The sequence below is a fragment of the Leuciscus leuciscus genome (assembly GCF_965113295.1).
Source record: "Leuciscus leuciscus genome assembly, chromosome: 24".
Taxonomy (NCBI): Eukaryota; Metazoa; Chordata; class Actinopteri; order Cypriniformes; family Leuciscidae; genus Leuciscus; species Leuciscus leuciscus.
In genome coordinates, this window is record NC_138723.1 from 10,090,671 (window position 1) to 10,112,876 (window position 22,206).

The 22,206-nt window shown below is 38.3% G+C and overlaps 1 protein-coding gene across 1 annotated transcript; it reads right to left on the reverse strand.

Moving 5' to 3' along the window:
* Window positions 1-2,884: 2,884 nt before the first annotated feature.
* On the reverse strand, window positions 2,885-14,464 carry LOC309488833 (coiled-coil domain-containing protein 63-like; the record flags this gene model as incomplete). The annotated part of the gene is made up of 14 exons (XM_082157249.1): window positions 14,114-14,464; window positions 12,770-13,243; window positions 12,485-12,593; window positions 10,348-10,525; window positions 10,166-10,264; window positions 8,711-8,824; window positions 8,558-8,625; window positions 7,505-7,689; window positions 6,818-6,973; window positions 6,655-6,737; window positions 5,869-6,025; window positions 5,565-5,728; window positions 3,103-3,218; window positions 2,885-2,987 (listed from the first exon to the last, which is right to left on the reverse strand). The coding sequence occupies exons 1-14, from the start codon at window positions 14,256-14,258 to the stop codon at window positions 2,885-2,887; spliced, it is 2,151 nt and encodes a 716-aa protein (XP_082013375.1). The 5' UTR covers window positions 14,259-14,464.
* Between the last annotated feature and the right edge of the window lie 7,742 nt (window positions 14,465-22,206).

Here is a 22,206-nt window from a genome sequence, read left to right on the forward strand (position 1 = left end):
AAGTTGTCTCCGCGTTGATGGAAAACCACACTTCGCCGTTTCTCCCAATCCACCCATATCCAGGATCCTCCGAATCTTCCTCGCCTTCAGTGGAAGCTAGAGAGGATGATAAGGATCTGGGTGGATTGGGAGAAATCTGGGTGGATTGGGAGGATCTGGGTGGATTGGGAGAAATCTGGGTGGATTGGGAGGATCTGGGTGGATTGGGAGAAACGCCGAAGTGTGGTTTTCCATCAACGCGGAGACAACTTTCTTCAGCCTGCCAACTCCCGTGACTCCAGGGCCGACGCGCTATGCCATCGCAAGGGTCCAGAACATGGAAAAAACAGAATCCGTTGAACACAGAATCCATGTTCTGGACCTTTGCGATGGTATAGCGCGTCGGCCCTGGAGTCACGGGAGTTGGCAGGCTGAAGAAAGTTGTCTCCGCGTTGATGGAAAACCACACTTCGCCGTTTCTCTCAATCCACCCAGATCCAGGATCCTCCGAATCTTCCTCGCCTTCAGTGGAAGCAAGAGAGGATGATGAGGATCTGGGTGGATTGGGAGAAATCTGGGTGGATTGGGAGAAATCTGGGTGGATTGGGAGGATCTGGGTGGATTGGGAGAAACGCCGAAGTGTGGTTTTCCATCAACGCGGAGACAACTTTCTTCAGCCTGCCAACTCCCGTGACTCCAGGGCCGACGCGCTATGCCATCGCAAGGGTCCAGAACATGGAAAAAACAGAATCCGTTGAACACAGAATCCATGTTCTAGACCCTTGCGATGGTATAGCGCGTCGGCCCTGGAGTCACGGGAGTTGGCAGGCTGAAGAAAGTTGTCTCCGTGTTGATGGAAAACCACACTTCGCCGTTTCTCCCAATCCACCCAGATCCAGGATCCTCCGAATCTTCCTCGCCTTCAGTGGAAGCTAGAGAGGATGATGAGGGTGCCACATCCAAATCAGGATCTGACTCTCCTGAGTCTGTGGTGTCAGAGGGAGAAGACGATACATCCTGCAGCTCGCTGGAGGGGTCAGGCGGCATAATCATCTCTAAAACTTCACTACAAGTCAAGCCCTTTCTCATGTTGCTTGCTACTCTTCTCACCATCAAATGACCAGCAGGCTTGCATGCAAGTGTTTAAATCCACTTGCTTTGTTTAGTCTGCATTTCTCACCATCAAAAGGCAGCAGATACATAAATACACTTACTTTGTTTTTGTTTACTCCATGTAGTTCTGAGAGCTGAGGTGCATATTTTGATTTTCTCAGACGCATCAAGGTGAGTTCTCATACTCTCTCTCTCTCTCTCTCTCTCTCTCTCTCTCTCTCACACACACACACACAAACACACACACAAACACACAAATATGCTATTATACTCCATATAACTCCATGTAAAAGGCCCGTTTTTTTTGCACAGGCCTATCTAAAGGGTTATTGGTGCCACCTGGTTATCAACAGTAAAAATTACAAATTTTACCTCTTCCCAACAGGGAAAACCACCACCAATCAAAAATGCATGATTATATGGGGTCATGGCTTTGCAATCAAAAAATGTGGTTACAATGGAAGACAATGGGGCAAAAACAGCCACGAACAGTAAATGAGGGAGAAAAAGTTCAAATCTGATGCTACACAAAAACTAACAATGCATCAAAACCAATGTTGTTTCTAATCTTTGACATGTCCAAGACTGTGATAAAAGCAAAAAAAAAATCCAGTCCACATTCACATTTTATATTGAAAATAAGTCATTTTGTGTGTTTTTTTCCCCAAATCGGTGACATCATTTATGAATTTGGCAATTAAAGAGTTAAAATCCTGATTTAAAAAAAAAATTTAGTAGTTTTGAGCAGTTGATTAATAGATTTATGCAAATAAAAATGAAAAAAATATTTATCTGATGCATTTTTACAGCAGTTTAAAGTAGTGGCTGTTTTCAGCCACGAACATAACGAAAGGGTAGTGAATTTGCCCACAGTGTACTGTTGAGTTTTTGAAAAATTTCAAAGCATTTTCCCAAAATATGTGTCAAAATAAGATTAGTCACCAAAAATCCCATTTGCTGAAACACGGAGAAAGTTATGGCCAAATTAAAGGGATAGTTCACTTTGAAATAAATTTTTGGTATGTTTTAGCTTACCTCAAGGGCATCCAAGATGTAGGTGTCTTTTTTTCCGCAGTAGTTTCAATTTTGATATTTCAGTCATATAATGCAGGTCGATGGTCACTGTCTCAAAGAGCATGCACAGCATTATATGACTGACAGACAAGAACGGTTTGACCTAAAAATATCAAAATTGAAACTACTGCGGAAAAAAAGACACCTACATCTTGGATGCCCTTGAGGTAAGCTAAAACATACCAAAAATTAATTTCAAAGTGAACTATCCCTTTAAGACTCAAAAATACCCCGAAGTGGTTCTCAACCCTGCTCCTGGAGGACCCCCAACACTGCACGTTTTCTTTGTCTCCCTAATCAAACACACCTGATTCAACTCATCAGCTCATTATCACATGGGTTAATGAGCTGATGAGTTAAATCAGGTGTGTTTGATTAGGAATACAAAGAAAACGTGCAGTGTTGGGGGTCCTCCAGGAGCAGGGTTGAGAACCACTACATCCCCAACAGCACATAAGGGTTAAAACTCACCCTCTCTCATCTGACACAAGTAAATACTCTGCCAGTGGGAGGGACCAGCTGAAATAATAAAAAAATACACACAGATACTTCGTGTGTCTGAAGGCTCCAGCAAACGCTGTCTGCTGCTAGACATGGTCCTGCTCTTCTAGGTTTTCCCATCTTTGCCTCCTCCTGCACGCATGACCTGCGACAGAAAACCCACAAACACCACTGTAATGCAAAGCATAGTTAATGAATACATCAGAATGGGAAAGAGCTATGCTGTGTGCCTTACTCTTCTCAAAGCAAACTGATGGAGTTCTTTGTGGGTCAAAATTCGACGCTCCTCACAGTCCTCGGCCTCATAATCACACCCGAATCTAGCACAATAAGACCAGGAGCATATATTAATAAAACAATAAAGTCATAATTTCCACCTATTTTGTGTACTTTTGTGTCTATAGCTCAACATAGTGTACGAGAAGCTTCTCTCACCTGGTAATGGGCCTGAACGGACGTTCCAGAAGGATCTCAATGCGTCTCAGCACGTCTGGTTTCTGACCCAGCAGTAACTGAGCAACTTCTTTCAGGTCGCAACTCTTCTTCGGGTCCTATTTTTAACATTAGATACACCACTGGTCAGCATTTCAGAATAAGTAAGATTTTTTCTCTTATAGAAAGAAGAGTATTTTATACTTATCAAGGATGCATTTATTTGATTAAAAAATACAGTAAAAACAGTGAAATATTATTGCAATTTAAAAGCACTGTTTTCTATTTTAATACATTTTTTAAATGTAATTTATTCCTGTGACCAAAGCTGAATTTTCAGCATCATTACTTATCACCAAATCTGAGTAAAAGCAAAATGATGATATTTGGCAACAGTAATTCCAATGCTCAGGAAGCAATTCAGATAGAGGGTGTTGTTATAGAGCGGGAGCATGAAATCTAATTCCTTGGAGTTATTATAGATGATAGAATTACTTGGAACTCTCATATTAAATACATAATCACTAAAATATCAAGAAGCATTTCAGTAATTGCAAAAGTAAAGCATACTTTAAACATCAAAGCTCTGCATACTTTATACTGTTCTTGCCCTATTTACATTATTGTTCTGTGGTATGGGGTAGTACTTGTATAAGCACATTAAAACCAATAGTAATGCTGCAAAAAAGAGTTATCCGATTAATTCATAAAGTTGGGTTTTTGGACCACACAAACTCATTATTTTTAAAATCAAAGATCATGAAGTTTTATGACATTGTTGAGTTCCAAACAGTACAGATGCTATACAAAGCAAGGCACAAATTGTTACCAAGTCAAATACAAAGAAGGTTCCAAGAATGTACTGGTTGTTATGAATTACGTGATGAATAAAATGTTAGGACTCAGAAACATAGCACAACAAAAAGTTTAGCCCTACAGTTAATGGCGACAATTGTGGAATAACTTGGAGATGGACATGAAACGATGTCCAAACATCAAACTGTTCAAATATAAATACAAGCAAAAGATTTTTGAAAAGGTTAGAGAAGAATAAATAAATTGCCATTAGGGGTATTTCTACCATGATCAGACACTGCAAGTGTATATAATCTAATTAATCAAATTATAATCAATATAATATATAATCAAATTATTATTATTATATATATATTTTTTTTTTTTTGCTGTTGTTTCCTTGTTGTTGTTTTGTTGCTTTTGCACTATGTTCCTTTGTACTATTGTAAAATGAGAATTTTTATTGTATTAATTTTGGGGGAGGGCGCTTTTGCTTCGGCCCACTCCTTTTGAACAGAATGTTTACTGCTCAAATAAACAAACTAAACTTAACTAAATTACTCCAGTCTTCAGTGTTAGTGCACGCTGGACTAAAATACTTTATACACACACACACTATCGTTGTGGTGTAACATTGTATTATTGTACATTTTCTTTTGTTTTGTAAAATACACTTGGGTTGGCTGCATATTTATCAGTGTTGCTTTAACACTATGGCTGTGTTCAAAATCTCCCCCTATACCCTCATTCACTATTCCCTAAATCACTCCACTAATATAGTCGAGTTAAAGGAGTGAATGAAAACGAGTGAGTGAATTCGGACATTGAGTGCGCCGGAAGGGCTGCCGTTTTGCATCGTTTGTGCTTGATGCTTAATAGTCATTTGAAACTTAGCAAACTGGCAGCTCTAATAATAAGAAACTCTTTATCACAGTGCATTGTGGGATTCAGGGTTCCTACACATATTCCATTTCAAAATTCCATACTTTTCCAGACTCAAATAACTTTTTTTATTAAAATAAAGTGGTGAAAAAAATGTGTAGGGCAGTACATTATATTTCAAGGCCTTAGGTCTGCTTTAACACACTGCTTTAACACACTTTAATGGCGGCCAAGAAACCACACCGTGAAATGGGCTGATGGTGCAATAGGTGGCTCAGTGTGCATTGTCTATGCTAAGTTTAATGGTTTCTCATGCGCACACGAAAGTCTGCATATTTTTTATTTTTGCAAAGATCCTTTTAGTGGCTCTGTAATACGGTGCTAAGAATATCATGAGAAGAAACCCAGAACACTTATAACCTGCATTTTTGCATAATGAAAAAGTGCACCTTGAATTCAGTTGTGTTAGACAATCACTAAACAGCTGCCATGAAAACACACTTCTATGATACATTTTTGTTCATTAAATTCTTAATTTTCTATTATAGAAAACTAAACAGGGGCAATAGTCTGGAAATGCAAATATTTTTCCATAATCTGCTTTCTTTTTTCCATACTTTTCCAGACCTGGAAATTACTCAAATCAAATTCCATACTTTTCCAAACTGCGTAGGAACCCTGGGGATTGAATGTGTGCACTCAAATAGTGCCCTATTTAAGGCTATAGGGGGTGATTTCGGACACTGCCTATGAAATAACCTGTTGGTACATTCTGGTCCTTTCTGTACCTTATAATTAATGAAGGCTTGAATGATGAGCAGTTCACTGGTTCTCTGCTCCACCAGGCTGAGGTACTTCATGATGTTACTGTCTTCGATCCCAGAGGAAGAGCCCAGCACGTCTAACACCTGTGTGCTGTCGCAGTCAATCTTTTTGAACACACTGTCTGTCCCTAGAATGACATCAACATAAGCTTTTGTGAATAAAAACGCAAGTATCATTCTTCTTCTAAGACGATAACGTGAGAATGTTATCATTTTTGATTCTTCCACGTGATTATGTTAACGCATGTTTGGGTGATTTTACTAGTACCTGTTTTGATCTGATGAAGGATCTTGCTGATGTCATCGGCCTGGGCTTCATAATCTTGAGCTTGAGTCTCACACTCTTGCTGTAGTTTTAATTCCACCTGAATTTTCTCTTCCTTTTGGACACGTTCCATGTGGATCTGCTTGATCTCTTCTCTAATCTGGAACAGAATCAACACAAAAAATTGATTCCTACTGTTGTGTCTGTATTCAAATGTGAATATGAATAACATTATGCACGTTGCATGTTCATTTGGCCCAGGTTTGCCAATGTTTTGTTTGGTTTTAGTGTTGTTCTTATTAACTAAAACTAAAACTATTAAAATTGCTTTCATTAAGTGAAATAAAGCTTAAAATGAATTCAAATAAATATTAGACGAAAAACTAGAAATGTTGCTTTGACGATTAACTGAAAAAAAGTGGAAGTGCTAAAATTACTATAAAAAGAAAATAAAGCTAAACAGAAAAAAACTAATTCTAATAAAAATGACAAAATCACATAAGAAACTTAACTAAACATTGAGTATTATAGTAGAAATGCTATACTATATAATAAAAATACTATAATAGTACACAAATAATACTAAAATGACAAAAGTAATTTTACAAAGCTACTTTTTTTGCCTTGCACAGCTGCTTAGCGAAATAAACCTAATGAAACTTAAATCATTATCTCACAAAAAGTGGAGGGGACTGAACTGTCCTTCCTCAGTCATGTATTTATATTAAATGATCAGTTCATCTTGCGAACGGGTCTTTATTTGACTAGTTCTGTGATTCACACACTGACCTCCTGGATTTGCTCTCTCGCCGTCTCAACTTCCATGTTCTGATTCATCACAAAGTTGCAAAGAGAAAAGTTCTTGTCCTCAACTGTTAAGAAACACATAAAGAGTTGTAGCAGAATGCATTGCAATCATTTGTCTGCGCAAAACAGAAAACAGAAAGCTCACCCTGAATGAAATGTGTTGCCAACATCTCCAAATGATCTTCCCCAGTCAATCTCTGGATCTGCTGGAAAACCTCCTCCAGAGGGTCAAACGTCTTGTCTTCGGCGTCTGCCCTCCTCGCCTCGTCTTCGGCGTCTGCCCTCCTCTGCTCCTCCATCTCTGCCATAATAGAAAAAATAGCTGGATTCAGAATCAATTAATCTATCAGTCTGTTACAGAGTATAACAAAAGTTTGGGATTAGCAAGATTTGTAAAAAAGTAAATTATATTTTTACTCCGCAAAGTAAATTAAAATATGTCATGACAAAATGGAAATGGATATGACAATGTTGATATGTTTGGTCTTGGCAGAATAGATCTGCTACACTACTGCTGCTGCATTTCCAACACACCACTGTGAGCAAGATAGAGTACAACACAGTATTCGTTAATTAGGCGTAGCTGATGTGTACAGGCGGAGAGTTTCTGAAAGCAACTGCTAAGTTCCAAGTATTTGAAGGCTGAGCAGCGAGCTCATTGGCTACTGATACAGCAGGAACCAATCAGCTGTGCCAATAGATACAGATGTGATTGCAAACAGAGTTAAGGACCGATCAGCCGGAACCATCTAGAGTTTCATGACAGAACTTTGTCGGTAGTGCACACAATTTAACCAACAACAATTCTTGGTTACAAATATTGCTCACTGACCACATTGTCTCTTTTCATCCATGGCGGTTCTCGCCTTGTTCTTGGCGGTTCTCGCCTTGTCCTTGGCGGTCTCAAACTTGTCGAGTCGGTGTTCATGAGAGATTGCTTTCTTCAGCTCCTTCATCTCAGCTGAGTACTCCGCAAAATCCTTCTTCATCATGGCAACTTCGGCCTGTGCCTCCTCTCTGAAACACACACATATATAAATAGAACCGGCTACAAATGTCCAAAACACGTACTGAGGGTGGAGCAATGTGTAAAACCGTACAAAATAATAACTCTTATTATGTGTGTCATTACGTCAGTATCAGTATTTGCTTTCTGCCATGCACAATTATTACTGCATGATCTATCTATAAATTACAGGAACGTCTGTCTGTGTGTCTGTTATTCGCATATCTCTCGAACCGTTAGTCCGATGGATTTCAAACTCGACAGGTGTCTCGCTACGGGCACGAGTAAGTGCAGTGCCAAGTTTGACGTTGTTTGGATGAGAGATCCAAAAGATATCAGTAAAAATATCAGTAAAAGAAGCCCCAAGAAGGTTGTGGTTTAAAAATAAACATTCTGACATAAACACTCTGTCAGCAACACTGTTGACTTCTGAATATTATATTTTATTCACGGCCATCATTGGTAGTAGCCAAGCGGCAACCTCCCTGTCTCTCTCTTGAAACCAACACGGAAGTGTATTAAACGGCAGTTCATCAACTGAAGAAGTGAGTCAAATCTGTATCTCCCCCATGTTGAAATGCCCAACTTTACAGCAGAAAAACACATGTTTACAGCCTGGTGCAAAAAGTGGCTTTGGTCTATACAGCTAATTCTGCCCGTCATGACAACTGTGAGGGGGGTGAATTTCTTTATAACTCATCCGTTTAAATTATATTAAACACACCAAACCAACAATTACTAAAAACACACACAAAACTGATTTTGCACGGGCTCTTTGCACTAGTAAATAAAAAACTAAAACAGATATTTTTTTGGTGAAGTTTTTCATGATTTTGGGAACTTTGTATATAAGCGAAGAAACTTAAAATCTCAAAGTACCTCTCATCAAAAGCTGTGGTTGCCATGTCGATAACTTCACCGATCTCCTTACACACATCTTGCAAGACCTGAAAGAAAGACAACAGCACTTGTTTGAACTGTGTTCAATAACTCCATCCCTCACACTCATCAAAAACACCCAGAATGACCAACCTTCTCCCGACTGCGATGCAGCTTCTGGAATCGGGCGCGTTCCTTGTGGAGTGTCTCGACCTCTTCTTTGAGCTGGCTGTTCTTCGTCAGCCGTTCGCTACACCGAATAAGTGCCTGCAGGGACAACAAGGGAAAAACATTTAAGGAGAAGTTCATGCACACACTAGGGGCCAGATTTACTAACAGCTTTCGCCAGCGCAAACCCTCTTTTGCCGTTAAAAAACTACTGTCAGGATTTACTAAAGACACGCAGTGAAAAATGACCGTAGAATTATCGCGTGCGGCTGACATCATTGCAGATGCTTTCCCTTTCAGACACAGTATTTATGGGAGGAGAGTATTTAAATGAATCATGCAAGGTGATTTAATCAGGTTTTCAGTCCGATCGAGTCATCGATCCTATTACTAAGGGATTATTTGGTTTCGTACAAACGTAGCTACTCACACCAGTTCTTAAGAAAATCTTTGTTATGATGTTTGTACGTTCTTTTTATAGGCTTCCCTATAAGGTATCACCCAATCCATGGTTTCATTTGAAAGTTTAGACTCTAACCTTTACAAAGGTTCCATCACTTTAGTTTTTATGATACATATCAAATGAAATATTAGCTTAAATATGCATTGGTCCCAGGCAAAAAATTCCGCTTTATGATTGCGAAGAAATCTTTCTACAAATATTTATTTTTTATATATTTCACAAAACAGTCAAGTCATATATCACAAGAAAGCTCTCATTCTATCTTGTATCTTCTGAAAGAATAAAATGATCAAAATCATAAAGCGCCTATTTTTTTTATTTTTTATTATTATAGCACAGACAACATATACTATAATATTGATCACATTCAGCAGTGTTTTATATAATTTCAAAGGGTTTTCTGTAAAATTACACTGGAATATTGCATATATACCACTGTATATGGGTATGAGCAGAGTTTAGATTTGGGTAGGTGGAAATTACATTAAAAAAAAGTAATATTCCTCTCTTCAGATTTATATGAACATCTTTTTCATTTTTTATTCTAGAGAAAAAATTATTTTTTCCAGTGTTTGCTGGCATATAGAGGAAACAGCCATACTTATCTGCATGTTGCTAGAGCCCACAGGGCCTGAGTTATACACTTTCAAAAATGAATTTAAGAAAAAAATAAAAAATTAAATAATCAAAAAGCGCCTCTTTTTTGGGGGGGGTTATTACAGCTCAGACAACATATACTTAAATGTTTATCACTTTTAGCATGGTTTTATGAAACTGTAAAGGGTTTCCTGTAAAATGACACCAAAATTGTCTATTTTGAAAAAAATATGTGGAAGTGGGAGGCTTTCCCCAAAAATGGTCCAGGAGCATAAGAGGCTAAGGAACAAATGAACCGTTTTGTATGGCCAAATGTTTTGTGCCCACAGTTGTGTGGTCAGTGAAACTGCATGCTGTGAAATGTTTGATTCTCTGTTTACCCAGTGCAGTTTGTTCCGCAGGGTGTGTGCGGCCTTCTGAGTCTGGCAGGCCTGAGACGTTCCACTCGCTTCCACCAGTTTCTTCTCCATATTCATGATCTGTAAACAAAATGCATGTAAATAAACATCTGTAGCACCAACAATGTGTGTTTAATAAGTTTAATAACTCGGCACATATGCACCTCCTGTTCCATCTGTGTTTGGGTCTGTCTCATATTATCAAGCTGATCCTCCACCGTGTTTCTTTGCTCTAGCAGAGCTTGGATTCTCTCAGTGTCCTGGCTGTCCTTCCTACGCGATCGGCACTCAAGCTCACGAAGAAACTCCTCATGAACCACATGCAAGCTAGAAATCTCCCGGCTGCGGACAAACACCACACAACAAACAAAATATGCTTAAACACACACATTCCATACAAGACACAATGCAATACATGTACTGTACACAGGGCTCGCAAAATCGCTCGCCTGACGTCCCGGGGCTATTGCCTTTTCCAGTCGGGCTACCAAAATGCATAACCGGCCTGGCCGACGGGCTATCTGAAATAGTGTTCGCTTCAGTCTGGTTATAATCAGATCCAGCGTGTTCTTCATCTTCAATCCGCAGCGGCGCCGAGCAGAGCGCACGTCAGAAACAGAGGACAGGGTGTGTGTGTGTGTGTGTTCATCTGAGCCTCATTGGTCTGTCACTGCTCGTCAATGTCAGAATATTTGAGATGACCAATCAAATCAAAGTAGGCGGGACTGTTGTTCACAGAAGCTGCTGCGCACGAATTTGAGCAGAGCGACTCGCTCCAGTTTACGGTCGAGTGCCAGATAAGATGCAAGTAGCTAAACTAAACATTTCACATTTGACAGCTTTTTTAGGTCATAAATGTGAAACGAATGACAAAAATAATCAGGCAAATGAACATACTTTTGTCGAATTTCGCCATTTTTAACTGAAAATAGGCCTATGTAACATGACTCATGTAATGTAATAATTAGTTTACTGTCATTGTGAGGGGACAAGAAACATTAACAAAGCCGTTTTCATCATGTTAGGCACAAGATTAATAATGAATGTGTACATGTTGAGAATTAATATAATACACTTTGTAGCCTTCAGTAAATTAAAAAAGTTCAGCTTTAGGAGAAGAGACAGGGCAAGATGAGGAGACTGAGAGAAGAAGAGAGAGTGATGGATAAGAGGAGAGAGCAGGTGTTGACACATAATCTACTGCCCGCTGACATGGTTTTAAAGTTATTTCTTATCCTTTTTTTGGCCTTCAAACGTCTTGAAATGCACAGAGAAAAAAAAAAAAAAAACTAATAACCTCAAATGTAGGACCTCTTTGATTATAAAGCCCTGTCTACGGCCCTGTATTAGGAATAAGATCAAATGTGTACATACTGTGAATTAATTTAATAAACTTAGTTAGGCTACCTAGCTTTCCTAGCAGCTTTCAGTAAATTAACTCGTCTGAGAAAATGATTCATAAATCAATCAGTTGACCCTATGTTTACTTTCTTCACTGACAGACAAAAATGAAAAGCCTATATCAGTCAGAGCTCAGCTTTAGGAGGGGAAGAGACAGAGCAAGAGAAAAACAAAGAGAATAGGAGTGTGATGCAGAAAAATAATCAGCGGCGTGACATGGTTTTAAAGCTATTGTTATCCAATTTTTTTGGCCTTCAAAACATCTTAAAATGCACACATGTAGATCAGAGAAATCAAAATTTTCCCCGAACCCCCTTAACTAGCCTACCACGGGACCTCAGTGATGATAAAGCCCTGCCTTCTGCATGTTGATTAAACTAGCTAATAGTGAGCATTAGACCCTAAACTAAAGTGTTACCCTCATTGGGGGCTGAGCCACAGACACACACTGATTCATGTTCCACACTGGTGGTCACACACACTTCAGTTCAGTTAGTACCAGATGCATATTTGTAATGATGATTCTAATTTGATTATTTTATATCCAACTGTTGATATCTGTGTGTTGAAAAAGTTTTTTGATTCATGTTTTGACTCCTAACCAATATTCTACATTAAAAATTGTCTTTCTATTTGGGCTATTTCTACCAACGTCTGCCCGAACGACTACCAGCGATTCTGAAATTTAGAGAGCCCTGGTACATAATGCAACATTGCAGGACGACATTCGATAGGCTTCTAATGATAAATCCTAACCCACTCCTAAAAGATAAAGAATGCAGGTTTTTTTTTTTAAGAACAAATATAATATTTAGGCTACTTTATGTATGATAGGTTAGTCAGTTAACCCAATAGACTTAATAAACCCCAAAACTCCTGAAAGTGTTTTGTGGCACTGACCTCTGTTTGCGCATCTCTTTCTGCGTCTGGACGCTGTAGGCCTGCCGATCCCGGTCCATTATGCTCAGCTGTCTCTGCAGTTTTTCAATCTCTGTCTCAGCTGGTTCATCTTAATGATCAATAACAAAGTATCGAAGCTGATTGAACACGATAATATTGCCACAGAATAAATTACATTTACAACACAAAAAAAAATCTTCTTTTTTCAGACAAGGGAATGGAGAGGCTTACTGTGAGCCCTGTATGGTTTCAATTCAAATGTAGATTGCTGGGTGGGAAGCTCACCTCTGGAAGCACTGGAGATCGGAGGAAGCTGGACGTACTGCGGTCTCAGGCTCTCTCCGAGGTTTCTCACAGGCGGTGGATGAGGTCTCGGGCTCTCTCTGGGGTTTCTCCCAGGCGGTGGATGAGGTCTCAGGCTCTCTCCGGGGTTTCTCACAGGCGGTGGATGAGGTCTCGGGCTCTCTCTGGGGTTTCTCCCAGGCGGTGGATGAGGTCTCAGGCTCTCTCCCGGGTTTCTCACAGGCGGTGGATGAGGTCTCAGGCTCTCTCCGAGGTTTCTCACAGGCGGTGGATGAGGTCTCGGGCTCTCTCTGGGGTTTCTCCCAGGCGGTGGATGAGGTCTCAGGCTCTCTCCCGGGTTTCTCACAGGCGGTGGATGAGGTCTCAGGCTCTCTCTGGGGTTTCTCCCAGGCGGTGGATGAGGTCTCAGGCTCTCTCCCGGGTTTCTCACAGGTGGTGGATGAGGTCTCGGGCTCTCTGGAGCGACATGAGGGTAAGTAATTAATGACAGAATTTACATTTTTGGGTGAACTATCCCTTTAATGTTTTCTAATGTGGTTATAATTGGTCATTGTTCTGTTTTATAAACATTTTAAATATTTTAAAGATGTTTATACAGAAAAGAGTCACATCAAAAGTCACAGTAAAAACTTTTTAATTGTTTTACAAAAAAAAATTCTAATAAATGCTGCTCTTTTGAGAGTTCTATTCAAAGAATACTGAAAACTGTATCATAGTTTCCACGAAAATATGAAGCCGTACAACTGATAATAATCATAAATGTTTCTTGATCATCAGATCATCATATTAGAGTGATTTCTGAAGGATCATGTGACACTGAAGACTGGAGTAATGATGCGGAAAATTCAGCTTTGATCACAGGAATAAATTACACTTTACTACATATTCACATGTATATTTATACATTTTTAGCGAAATGTAAATGCGAAAATAAACCTAAAATTCTCGGGACAGCAGCATGTGTCCAAATTTTAATCTTAACCGTTCTATTTCATCAAATACGATCTGTAAACAGGGCTTTCAGTGTAAAATACCGAACTTGTCCTTTAAGCTGTTCAGGAAAGTGTTTTTTATGTGAAAGATGTATTTGAAGTGACAATAAATGGTTTGCTATACTCTTTTGTGAATTGTCTTATTTTGACAGTTATTATGAATATTAAATATAATCATGTTGATTATAATCGGTTGAAATTAGGCCTGAAAAATACGTCTTTTTTCAGCGAAAGACCTGAAAAAGACGCCTTTTCACTTTTCAACCAAATTTTAACGTTGTTTAGACGACTGGCAATGTCTTTTCGACGAGTTTTTGCTGGGTGGGAAGCTCACCTCTGGAAGCCCTGGAGATTGGAGGAAGCTGGACGGACTGCGGTGTCAGGCTCTCTCCGGAGTTTCTTGCAGGTACTTCTGAAGCACACATAGGTTTAACTAGGCATGTAGGTCGCTTGAGCGAGCGAAATGTACTACTGTCCATGTTTTAAGGTAAAATGGTGCACTGTTCCACAATTATACAACTGTTTTTTAACTAACGTTAGCTGAACTAAAAAAGTACTAAAAAAAGTTTGCTCTCATTTGCTCTGTGACGTCATCGGAATGCTTCTAACGGCGACGTCACAGAGCAAATGCCAGCCAAAACATTATTGTTTTGATTTAATTCGCTCCGTGCACGGCGACCATTGACTTTCGAACTTGAGTGAGTCTCAAAACTCGCGCACATAAAATCTAGGCGCGTGCACAGGATACGAGGGCAAAGAGCCAAGACGAGGCTCAGAAATACGCCATAGATTAATCGCGTTTAAAGCCAAACGCCGTCAAATACGGCGTTTTAAACCGTATTGGACGCCGTAAAATACGCCGTTCTAATTACAAACGCCGTAAAAGACGCGCGAAAATAAAGTTATATCATCAAGAGTTGGAAAGAGTGAAACACTTTAAGTTTTTGGGGGAATAACATGGGATGTACATATCCAGAAAGTAATAGAAAAGTGTAGGAAGGTGTTAAATGTTATGAGGTGTTTGGTGGGAAGTGATTGGGGAGCTGACAGAACAGCACTGAAGGCAATTTATTGTGGATTAATTAGATCAGTACTGGATTATGGTTGTGTGGTGTATGGATAGGCATCAAACATGTCCCTCAAAAAATTAGATAACATTCAGTTTCAGGCTTTGAGATTATGTACAGGGGCATTCAAAACAACTTCAACAGCAGCTTTGTTGGGAGAAATGCCACTCGAGTTGAGACGAATTCAGCTATCTCTGAATTATTGGGTCAATTTACAGGGCCATAATGAAGATCATCCAGCACAAAGTACTTTAAAACCTTGTTGGGAAAAGGAGAAGAGGGAGACAAAAAGCTTTGGATGGACAGTTTTAAAAAAGGCAAGAGAGTTAAAATTAACTGAATTAAAAATCAGTCCTGTACCATTACCAGTAGTGCCACCTTGGATAATACCTGAAGTGAAAGTAGATTTAGTGCTATTAGAAAAGAAGAACAAAGATGTGTCAATTTTTGACTCGCATACTATACAGGAATATATTAATAATTACTACAGTTATATTCAGATTTACACAGATGCATCAAAGAATTTAGTTAATAAGATAGGAGTAGCTTTTATTGTTCCAGAGTTTCATATTTCAATAGCAAAGAGAATAAGTGATAATGTATCAGTATACACGGGAGAAATGTTAGCAATTCTGTTAGCAGTATTTTTTTATTTTTTATTTATTCATTTATTTGACATGGACATTGCAATTAAACATAGTACAAAACAAGTTTGTAACTAATGCTATGCAAAAAGAGTTTATAGCTATTGCTAATTTTCAACTCCAGTCCATGGTGGGTAGAGGAAATAAGACCATTGAGGGTTATAATATGTTCAGATTCAACTTCATCATTAGTCAGTTTACAGAACAGTCATTTAAACAGCAGAGCCGATATTTTAATAGAAATACAACAAGCATTATATAGAATTCAAATGATGGGCATTGAAGTTATATTTTTGTGGGTACTAGCACATATTGGAGTCATAGGAAATGAAATGGCAGACAAGGCTGCAAAGGAGGCCACAAAAAGAGAGTATGTTGAAGTCACAGTTAACATCAGTAAGATGGAAATGAAAAGCATTATTAAACAGAGGTTGAAGGAAAGGTGGCAAAAACAATGGGAGGAAGAGAGGAAAGGATGGTGGTTTTACAAAATTCAGAGGAGAGTGGGAGAAATGAGATGTGCAGGAACGAGAAGGAGAGAAGAGACAATTATATCGAGACTTAGATTTGGGCACACAGGGTTAAACAGTCATTTATTTAAAATAGGTAAAAATAACACCGGCAGATGTGAATATTGTGAGCAACAGGAAACAGTAGAACATGTCATGATACATTGTAAAAAATATGAGGGAAAAAGAAAGGAAATGATCCAAAATCTTAAAAAGGAGAGAATAAGTTTTGATTTAGTAGAAATTCTTAGAAAAAACTCAAAAGATAAATGCTATGGAATTGTTTTTCATTATCTTAGAATAATAGATATGATTGAGAGGATTTGAGATTTAATAAAATTTTGTTGATTTTATTTTATTTATTATTATTATCATTTATTTATTTATTTTTGTTTAGAATAAAGTAAATAATAGACATTCAGATCCACACTCCATACCAGTCGGTGGCAGTAATGCACCATTACGTTGTGTGCCAACCGCCAAAAAACATGAAATCCACGGGGAGGAGTCGGATCTAGATCCAACTCCTCCCACCTTACATATACCTAAACCTACCCATCTCCACCCCCTGATCCCTAAACCTACCCCTAAACCTACCCATCTCCACCCCTTAATCCCTAAACCCACCCCTAAACCTACCAATCTCCACCCCTTATATCTGGATCCAACTCCGCCCCCCGGATCTCGTGTACTGCATTGAGGTGCTACTGGATTTGACGGCGTTTTAGTGTGCATGGAAAGCGCCGCTTTTTACGCCGTTCATCTCGCCATATGACGCCGTAAAAAACGCAGTTTTGGTTGCACAGAGCGCGCGCTATGCTACAGCGTTTTGCTTATAATATAATGACACACGCCCACTGATTTCCACAGCCAGTAAGTTTGAACGGTTCTCTTCCAATCAATGATGAACTGAGTCAGACCAGACGAATTCAGCACGGATCATTTGTGGTAATCCAATTCGTATGCTCCCAAGGAATTATTAATTGTATGTATTAAAATAAGCTAAATAATAAACTGAAATTAAAGAAAATATTAAAAAAGATTCAAATCAATAAAGCAAAATTAATAGGATTTTCACATTTTAAAAGGGTGTCACACAGGGCATAATTTGAGCCGGTGTAGCAGTCGATTCTGTTCCCTACCGGAATTCCTGTTCCCCCTCAACAGCGCATGCGTAGCAGATGGATTAAAGCACAGCTGGATGTACGGAAAGCGAAAAAGGCCAAAAGCATTGGCGCAACATTTAATTGTCTTGCTACACTGCATCATAATAAATGGTTCGCTGTTCGCTCACAGTAATATTTCTGTGAATTGAATTAATTTTGCACTTGTTCATAGTTTTTGTATTATGTTGAATTTTGCCCATATGCCTTATCTGACCGTTATTATGTCCAAACTCAATGCCTCATTTTATGGTCTTGTTGTTATTTATAAAGATTGCAAAACGTCAGAGATGACAGGTTTATGATATACAACTTTGTAAACAGTATACAAAATGTATTAACAATATGTTAAATGTCACCAAAATACACACGAGAAAAAGAGTTCCTCATATTATTGTCACAAGGGAAACACATTTTCAGGTGACACCTTTTATGTTACATGTATGAAATAAAAATAAATAAATATGAATAAAACCATATATTGCCATTATTACCTTCTTTAATATTTTTCACATGCAAGACATGGTTGCAACATAACATTCTTATATTAATTAATTACCAATTTCAGAGGGCAATAATTAGACTAAGACTTGATACAAAACAAAAAGCCCATACTTGTCCATGGACTAGCTAGCCATCTTATAATAGACTTGCTTGCAACTAAAACATAAACAATTACCTATCCTGCAATTTCAGTTTAAATAAGCCTATTTCTTTCATTAGGCCTTAAGATTGTCCTTGCAGGTTACTGTTTAGATTTTACTAACAATACAGCTATTTCAATAGATGGCCAGCAACTTTATCTCCTCAAAAACTGGTATGGGTTTGAGTGTTTATTTATTTATTTATTTTTACAGATTGCCTGTGATGTCTGTGGACAATCCATCCACAGAGGATGAATACAAATGTGCTTCTTGCAATAAATAACTAAAATATGATGCCATTGTTTTTGGAGTTTGCTTATTTATCCCTTCATTTTCACGTTGGTTAAACCAACTCGAAAATCAGTCTTTCAAAATAAGCATTATTTTTTTATATAATTAAAACATTCTACATTAAAAGTACCTGTGACGTGAATCCTTTTTTAACCTTTTGGCTTCCCGTACATCCAGTTGCGCTTCTTGCTCGTATTCAGTTCTGATTGTACGTATGGTAACTCGGCAACTACGTACGATTTGTAGAATGATTGCGTAAAGGGAACAGGAATTCCGGTAGGGAACAGAATCGACTGCTACACCGGAACATGTGAACATGGGTGACACATGACTTGCCCGCTTATTGTGCTAGTTGAGATGGTTGAGATTGCTGTTAGCCTCGATCGTTTCACTCAGGGAAAAAATGTCGAAAAGACAGCAAAGTTTGCTTAACTTTTTCAAATACGCTGGCCAGTCAGATCCCAAACAAGCAAAAATCGTTTCCGCTGATCAAGAATGTTGAGACCATGGTGGACACAGCAGTAGTATCGACATAATATCTCGTTATTTCGACATAATAAGGGGACATTCTAATCTGCAATAAGCCACATTAAGCGTTCTTATAATGGTTTTCTATGGCGGGGGGGGGGCTCTTTAATTGCGTGTAATTGCGTTCTGGGCTTTTTTTTGTACATAGCATAGCCCACTTTGTTATGATTTTAGTATCATAATGATTAATAAATGCACGCACAATTATCCGTGAACTTGATTTGAACAAATGCCTTTCAACTTGTGTGCAAAATTCAGAATTAAATGAATGTCCAGCAATTTGTACAAATAGAGAGTCTGTAGGCCTACTATCCGGTTGTAGCCATTAAATAAGTGCATTTAGTTTCATATTTGTTAAAATATTATAATGTAATTTTTTTCCATTTATGTTGATTTATGAAAAGTGAACAGCACTAGTAAGATAGGATGCGCAATATGAGACATGGAGTGGGTCAGACATGATTTTGACCACTTCATTAAGTTTTGTTTTGTAGAAAACTTTCTTTAAAGTGAATTTCGTTTTGTATAAATTGTATCTTAATTTTAACCAATTTTTCATCAAACAATTGCCTGGATTTAATGAATAAGAAGCAAATATAATGGACAATATAATCATGGAGGCGCCCGCGCGGTCACTTGCATTGCACGTTAACTGGAGCGCATCTCATCCTAACTTGACGAAACTCAGTGTATGCCTCACACAGACATGAGAAATACATAAAATACACAAAGCTTGAAATGTCTTTAAACGAAATAATTCAAAATTCGAAAAAAAAGAAAAAGGCTACTCTCTGATTATGTAATCCATTATGTGCATTTCTCTCTAGGCGCGTTCACTACGAATATGGCGATCGTCAACTTCATCTTTGCAGCAGACAGTCAGAAAACACTAGTTTATTAATAAAAATCAATGCACGCGTCACCGGATTTAAATAAAACTTTAATTGTGATCATTAAAATAACTGAATATTAAATATTTAGTGGCCATGTTTTGCGCAGCTCCCCCTGTCAATGATCTAGCACCCCCTCAGCACATGCGTTAACAATTCTCTGGCGCCGCCCCTGCAGAGAAGCTACGTAGGCAGTGTAATTTTAGGCTATTATTATTTTTTTTATAACCAACCAACCCCCGTTTTGAGTCGCCGGATTGTTCAGACATTGTATCAGAATTATGGATAGAGTATAGAGTTATTATCCTGTTTTTTCTCCGTTCACAGAAGCACTACATGTGAATACGATGATGAATCCCCCTATTCTGTTGCTGCTATTTTACATGCAGGCTAAAACTTTTAATGGGTCACAGTCACTTGTTCATTCTAATTTAATTTTAATTTAACATAATCTTGTCGGTTAATTAATGGAAGATCGCGTCGGTTGAAGGTGGCAGAAAAAAAATAAAACGAAATTAATCCAGTTTGTTGTTGATAAAAAAATAAAATAAAATAAAAACATTTCTCATTTCCGTTTAGTTTAAGTTTTTCAACTAATAGTTATATTTTCCTTTATTTCAGGTTTAGTTCGATTAGCATTTAAATGTTTTTAATTGTTTTAGTTTTACTTAACTAACCCTGCCTGGGCAAAACATCGACAGAACTGTTAATTTTCCAACTCTTTCAAGCCACGAATTTTTACAAATATTCACGAATTATTTAATGCCGGTCTGGGACACAATATTAGGCCAATCACACTCATCCAGGCCAATTAACCTACAGCTATTGTTGCAAGCATAATTTACATTTCTTTTAAAGGTGCAGTGTGTGATTTTTAGCGGCATCTAGTGGTGAGATTTGCGAATTGCAGACAGTCAGTTACTCACTGTATCCCTCAAATTTCAAACTCGAATGAGAAGCTACGGCGGCCGACGTAGGATCGGAAGATGTCGTCTGACGGTCTGAGTCTGAGTCAGCAGAGAGGTTTCTTTATATTATATTTTATATTAAATTATATTTACTTAATTATTCAGTAAAACATCATGTTATTGCGATTGTTATTTTTACTTGTTCATCATTGTGTTAGTCTTTTATTCACTGGCTTTACCATAGCCTGTTTCCATGCTAGTTAGTATAAGATAAGAGCTATATGGATAAGAGCATCAAAGCAGCTAGGTAAGGGGAAATAGACCCTTTGCAAACACGTGACCACGACCACGTGACGACGCCATGCTGGACGGCAAATCACTGGACGCACAGGCTAAACAGTAGTTGACGAGCGGGAAATTTGATTAGTTTTAAACAGTTTAAAATAGATACCACTAAACTTCATGGCTTCCTCTATTAAATAAGTTGTAATGCCGTTATCAGTCGAGGTAGGGCATCTGGTAGGTGCTCACAAAGAGCGGTATTTGGAGAAATTGGAGATAGCAGGATTGGATACCGACCCTTACCTTCTTCCTCCCTCAGTTTTCACGGACCTCATTAAATCGCCGAGTCTGCACAACTTCAGCCCACACCATTTGTACCACTATGTGGTAAACGGGGTATCCTCATACACTGGTGCTGATCTCAAAGCTTTTAAAAGTCTGGATGCTTACCAGTTCTTTGTAGCTGGCTGGGTTACAGGTACGCGATGCTACGCTAACGGCGGGGGGAGCTACCTCATAATGACAAAGGTAAGACATCAATCTATGGTTTATTTTGTATTAACATCTATTCTTTACTTAAGTCAAGATTTATATAACACGTAGCCTATGATTTTAGAGGACATGGTCGGCCGTGGCTTTTTAATGGATGCCTGGACGCATCCCAGCTCTGAGAAGTGCAGTCATTAATTATCGATCACACGTTAATCCATGCAGTAAATCACGGAGTGTCTGTGATCAGTAGTAACCACATATAATTGTAACATCTAGCCATCTTCTTATCTGTGATTATATTCGCTGTAGCCTATGTTAAGATTCTAGTTAAACACAGCATAGTAGTGCTTAAGATGTGCTAACAAGGTGCATTTATGGTGTCACTGCAGCATTAAATAACATCACAATAACATTCATGTAAAAATAATGTATTTAAGCCACTTTCTGTATTTGTGGGTGCATCATAGCCAGTAAACCAACCTAATTAGGCAGATATGTTACCCTGACCTATGCAGATTTTCAACAGTTGCAACCAGGCATGTGTGACATAATGACACAAACATACAGTTTCTGTTTTTAATTTCACCATAGTGTAAGTGAGTAAAGAAATTAGATGTGCTTTGAACTATTATGTTTCAACTATGGAAATGTATGCAATACATTTAGTGTTCTAATGTAGAGTGCCCCTGCTTTCTTAAAAAAAAATAAAAAAAACATCAAAGAAACAAACACAAGACAAAGAAATGCATTTATCATTGGAATATTTATTACAGTCAGTATTACAAATGATCAACATTAAATTACAAACATGATGACAAAGTGCATCCCTCAATCTCTTTGAGTGCCCTTATCTATTTTTAATCCCAGGTGTAGGTCCTTTGCCTATTTATTTCTAATGTTCCTTTTAAATGGATCCTGTTATATTTCATTTACACCTTTTTAAACCACTCTGTGATATCTGTGATAGAATATGATACAAAAGAATAGTATGTGCTATTAAGATTAGGAC